Consider the following 5,422-nt stretch of genomic DNA (forward strand, 5'->3'; position numbering starts at 1 on the left):
TTTTTTTTTTTTTTGGTACCGGGGATCGAACAGGTCCATGTGCTTGCAAGGTAGGTGGCGGAACCACTGAGCTAAATCCCTGGCTCTGGGGCAGCCTTAATCCTAGCACAACCCTGGCATCACACACCCTGGATTGAACCACCTCTAAAAGCCCCACTTATGACCACATGACGCTTTGAAGGAACATCTAGATATAAGCCATAACAGTTTCATTGCCTTGATTCATATTCAGAGCCAATAGTTTCCTCCACTATTGCTTTGCACAGAAAGCAAACATCATAAAAAAGGCAAATTGTGTTATATTATTACTGATTCAGTTGGTTTTACTGTTGCAATAACAAAATACCTAATTCTGGGTAATGTATAAAAAAGGATTGGTCAGCTCATTTGAAGGCTGAAAGTCTCAGAGTGGAAGCCCCATCTTCTTAGCCTCTTGTGAGGGCCTTCTGGCTTTATCACAATATGATGGCATCATGACAGGAGTACTGCATGAGGGCCAGGCTGTGTGAACAGAAGAAGGACTCAAAGGAGGTGCCGACTCCTTATAACAACCTGTTTTTGTGGGACTAACCCAGTCCAATAAGACCTGCATTGATCCTTTTCAAAGACGGTGTCTCCATGACCTATATGCTTTCTGCTGGGCTGCACCTATTGAAGGTTTCATTGCCTTAACACTGCCATAGTGGACACTAAGCTTCCAGCATGTGAACCTTTTAGGGACATACTCAAATCATATCTGAACCATAGCAATGACTTTGAAAATAGTTTGTAGTTCTCTAAGTATACAGGAACCCCATGGGTTGTTGGACCACACTTTGTGAACTGGTGGACCAGATGAACACCAGGATCCTGTCTTATCATGACATTCTTATCATTCAGCAGGTGCAGTTGAGAATGCCTTCATAACTGTGGTGTGAGGAGATGGTGTGAACTTACCTTACTACCAAAGGTGTTGCTGCAAACTTCTCTTGTTGATGAGTAGGGAGCTAAAGTTTTCCCCTGTGGCATCTGAATCCTGTGAAAGACATTGAAGGATGGCTTTCTGTAGACTTTGCCTAGATTTTCTGGAAGGTATTTTGTGCTTTGGCCATATCTATTGGTTGCTCAAGAGAAAGGAGCCAAAGTTTGCTAGGATTTTATCAGTTTTCACCACTTGATCAGCTCTGTACAATGGTGAATAATGTCTTCCTTGCTCTGGGCAGGGGATACCCTTGGCAGCTTTTGGAGTAGGTTCACAGTGCCTAGTAATTTCCAGTAAGCCAGAACATTATACAGTTAGCTCTCCTTATTCCATCCTAGGCTTCCATTCAGCTCTGTGATATTACCGGAAAAGCTGAATGGTCCTGAAATTTAAACCAGAAGCTCAATAGGTTTTATTGTTGTCCTACTCTTCCCTGTCCCCTGTGGCGTAGTAATAGGAGTTCCCATTTCTTCAATTAGTCATTGTTTGGAAGAGAGCATTCCAGTTGGCTCCTTTGGAATTCTTGCATTTCGAAAACTAAACAAATCTTGACTGCTTATAAAGTATAGGCCACTGACCTGGAGGTAGTGCTGTGGGCACTAGAGATGAGTGAAGAATGGCTTCTGCCATCCATGGGCTACCGTGGGTGGGGTGGGGCCATATGGAAATGAAAATGGGGCAAGTAAGTGGGAGCAGGGACTGTTTGTTGACAGCTGTGGTGTGCCTGGCTAATGCCTCACTATGAATTTGTGGGAAGTAAATACCACAGGCTCCTCATTCCCTTTTGGGCCAGATGTATTTTGGAGGTACTTTGACTTCAGTATATAAGTAGAGTGCATAAACCACATAATGCTTGTAGCAGGGTTTGTGGTAATCTCCCATAAGCAAAACATAAACGTGAAGATAGTCATGTTTTATAAAGACTGGAAGAAATCTCACCACAGTTGAAAAGGATTTACCACAGGAGTCCAAAGGGAATTTCTCCCCCCAGGTTTGGGTGTTTAGAAATGGCAGGTGACTGTGAACTGGTTTCATTACCAGGTGAGGACGTGAGGGGCAAAGAATTTAAATAGCTGCCACAGATGACCCAGCTGGTAGGGAGATACAGGACTTCGAATCTGGAGCAGTACTTCCTCTACCATCTGCACTTCCTCTGGGCAGGGCTGTGAGAAGTTGTGGGTGCTCCGGGGGTGGGTACACATCAACCAGAGCATCAGTGTTGGTAGCATTTGAGTGGCTCCCCATAGAATAGGTAGGATTTAAAGGGAAAGAGTTGGGGATGGGAACAGATGTTCCTATGGAGGGGTCAGCATGGACAAATGAATAATACATTTCTCCAGCTTTCCTAGAAGGGGATCCTCACTATTTCTGTCTTGGCCCCCACAGGACTCTTTCCGTAAACGCTCTCTGAGACGGTCCCTGACCTCAAGCAGCAAGACTCAACCCCAGGAGGAGGAAAGCCCCATGGTGCCTGACCTCTCTGGTGGCACCCCAGCATGTTTAGCCCCAGAGGTGGACCCTACTTCCAGTAATGGCTCCATCTCCAGAAGCCTTCTGGGCCAGCTTAGCGAATCATCCAAGGAAAGGCAGAAAACCACCCCCAGCAGCCCTTCCCACCTGCCCAGCAAAGGGCTTCCCCCACGAGGCAGAGCACTACCCAGAGGTCTTTCAGGAGACGAGCCAGCAGTGGATGGCCACACAGAGCTGGAGAGGATGTCCCCGAAGTTGTACTTGCCTGGTGGGAATCCCAGGGTAACCCAGGAGAGGCTGGAAAGAGCATTCAAGCATCGGGGCAGCCAGCCCTCACCTCTCAGGTGAGCATGCTAAGGTCATGGCTTCTTATTGAGAACCACCATCTTGTCCAGGCCCTAATGGCTCCTTAATCTCTCAAGGCAAGCCTATGGAGCAGGGATGCTTTGCGTCAACCACGAAGAGAATGGAGCCCTGACGGTGCACATTCTGGAAGCTGCAGGGAATCTTCCTAGGCCTCACTCACTTTCCACAGCCAAGGAAGGCATTAGCAGATGGTCCCAAAACATAGCTGCAGCCACATGGCCTGGTTGGCGTGGTAACACATGTTTCCTGTGTTTCTGGATACCATGGTGAACAGCTCTTGCAGAGCTCCTTTTGGCATTTTTATTTTATTTCTTTGCCCTATCCTCATTTTTATTCTTTCACAATAGATCTGGATGATTCCTATGCTGATTGATTTTGAATGCAGAACCAACATTATACTTTGGAATAACCCCTGCCTCCTGGCTATGATAGCTTATCTTTTTATGTATCATTGGATTTATTAATAATTTGTGTAGGAATTTTGGCATAAGTCCACAAATTGGCTGGCAGATTTTCCAACTTGTGCTGCCCTTGCCAGATCTGGCCTCCACATTGTGCAATTCAGTGTAAGATTGGTCCTATTACTTCCTAGACACTGAGTTGAATTTACTGAGGAAGACTTCTGAGTGTCTTCAGACTATGCACTCAATCAAAAATGTTTAAATTCAAATTTTCTATTCTTGTGTCAGTTTTGGCAAGTTATATTTTTTTCAAGGAATTTGACAGTTTTAGCTATAATTTACATTTATTGGTATAAAATTATATAATTACAGTGTCTTCTTACATTTCAAGTTTGTAAGATTTACTGTGATGTCTGTCTTGTCACTCTCATCTTGCAGTATTTTTTTCTTTTTAATTGAGTTTATTGGTACATTCTAGTTATTGGGTTTATTGGTACAGTACAGTTACATTCATTATTGGGATCTTGTTCATCTTGTAGTATTTTTAAGGAATCACTTTTTGGCTTTATATGCTCCTTTAAAAAAAATTTTTATTGAGTTTATTGGTACAATCTAGGTATACAATACAATTACATGCATTATTGGGATCCTGTACCTTTACATGATAGGTCTTGATTCTCATTATTTCCCCTTGTCCCTGCCCTCCCTTCATCCCCTCCTCCCTTCCCCATTTACAAACACTTTATTTCCAGTTTTTCATTTTCTCATTTTTTTCCTCTCCCTTATTACCTTTTCCCCCACCCTTCCCATTTTCCCTACACCTTTAGCCCTTTACTTCCTATTTCACATTATTAATTATCTTATTAGGATCTCGTGTACTATTATAGTTTTTCCCACCAGAGAAACTATTCAGTATTTCATTTAAAGAAATCTCTATATAAACATTAAAAATAGGGAATCCTAAAATAAAACTAAAAAGGAAAGTAAAAGAGAAAAGGCAATGATGTAAAATTAAAATAATCCCTAATTCTGAAGATGAAAGTGGTCCTTGAACATAGTTAAGTTGCTTCTTGCTCTTGTAGTCTTATATTATTCTCTTTTTTTCATTTTTTAGAGAATACTTTATTAGTTTCTGTAATCAAACCCATGTAGATATGACCTTACATATTTAATATAGTGCATTACCCCTGTAGAAATGGAAAAAAAAAATGAACATTTCTAGACCAATATGGCTGTTAATTTCTGTACAGTGCCAACTCAACACAGTAAATTGGGACAACTTTTTCCAAAGTCGACAGCACAGTTAAAGTTTCCAAAAATTCAAATTATATATATGTATATATATATATATATTTTTTTTTTATTTATATAAAAAGACCAACAATAGCAGTATGTAATGCATCAATAGCAGCAACAGCTTTTCCAGGTTCTGCAGTCATCTGAACAAAATTATAGACATTCAGCACACTCCATTAAAAAAACTAAAACAAAAAAACAAAGAGAAGAATAATACCCAGAAAACAGCAAAGTTCTGTTGCTGTTGTGGTACCTGGCACCATTTTTTTTTATTAGCATCTTAATCATCATCTGGAGAGAGAACATTCTAGAGTAACATCATTAAAAATAGCTCTGATAAAGCATGGTCACTACTACGTATCATAAAGCAGGTACAAGACATTTTACATTCACCGAGGTATGATACAGTACTGTCCTACATCTATATTACTAGAATCAGTTTTGGTTTGGAATTTACTTTGTCTGCAAATAAGATTGCTACCCCTGCCTTTTTTCTGGGCTCCTGTCACATGGAGAATTGTTTTCCATCCTTTCACTTTCAGTCTATGGGCTTTTTTTGCAATTGGTGTGTTTCTTGTATACAATATATTGTTGGATTTTGCTTCTTATTCCATTCTGCTGGTCTATTTCTCTTGATTGGTGAGTTCAGGCCATTGACATTGATGGTTATAACTGATATGTGCTGACTTATTATTGTCCTGTTATGGCCTTTTGTTTACTGTTTTTACTTTTTCACCTTCTCCTTTTAGTTTCTTGCCTTGCCTATTTGATTTGCTCTGTTGGGCCTCATGGTGTTGTTACCTTCATTGCCTTTTTCTAGGATATTGTTTAGAATTGCTTGTAGTGCTGGTTTGGTATTCATGTAGTTTCTCAGGTGTTCTTTGTCATGGAAGTATCTTATTTCCCAATCCATTTTGAAAGAGAGTTT

At 40.9% G+C, this 5,422-nt stretch overlaps 1 protein-coding gene across 3 annotated transcripts in view; it reads left to right on the forward strand.

Annotated features, from left to right (window-relative positions):
- The window catches only part of Mindy4 (MINDY lysine 48 deubiquitinase 4), a 110,954-nt gene that overhangs the window by 15,772 nt on the left and 89,760 nt on the right, over nucleotides 1–5,422 (forward strand). For all 3 annotated transcript variants that reach the window (XM_033757586.1, XM_010628329.2, XM_010628328.2), the window contains exon 5: nucleotides 2,348–2,775. In XM_033757586.1, coding sequence (XP_033613477.1) covers nucleotides 2,348–2,775 — 428 coding nt within the window. The remainder of the gene's footprint in view (nucleotides 1–2,347; nucleotides 2,776–5,422) is intronic.

Source organism: Fukomys damarensis, unplaced genomic scaffold, assembly GCF_012274545.1.
Source record: "Fukomys damarensis isolate Sample0158 unplaced genomic scaffold, DMR_v1.0_HiC HiC_scaffold_4, whole genome shotgun sequence".
Lineage (NCBI taxonomy): Eukaryota > Metazoa > Chordata > Mammalia > Rodentia > Bathyergidae > Fukomys > Fukomys damarensis.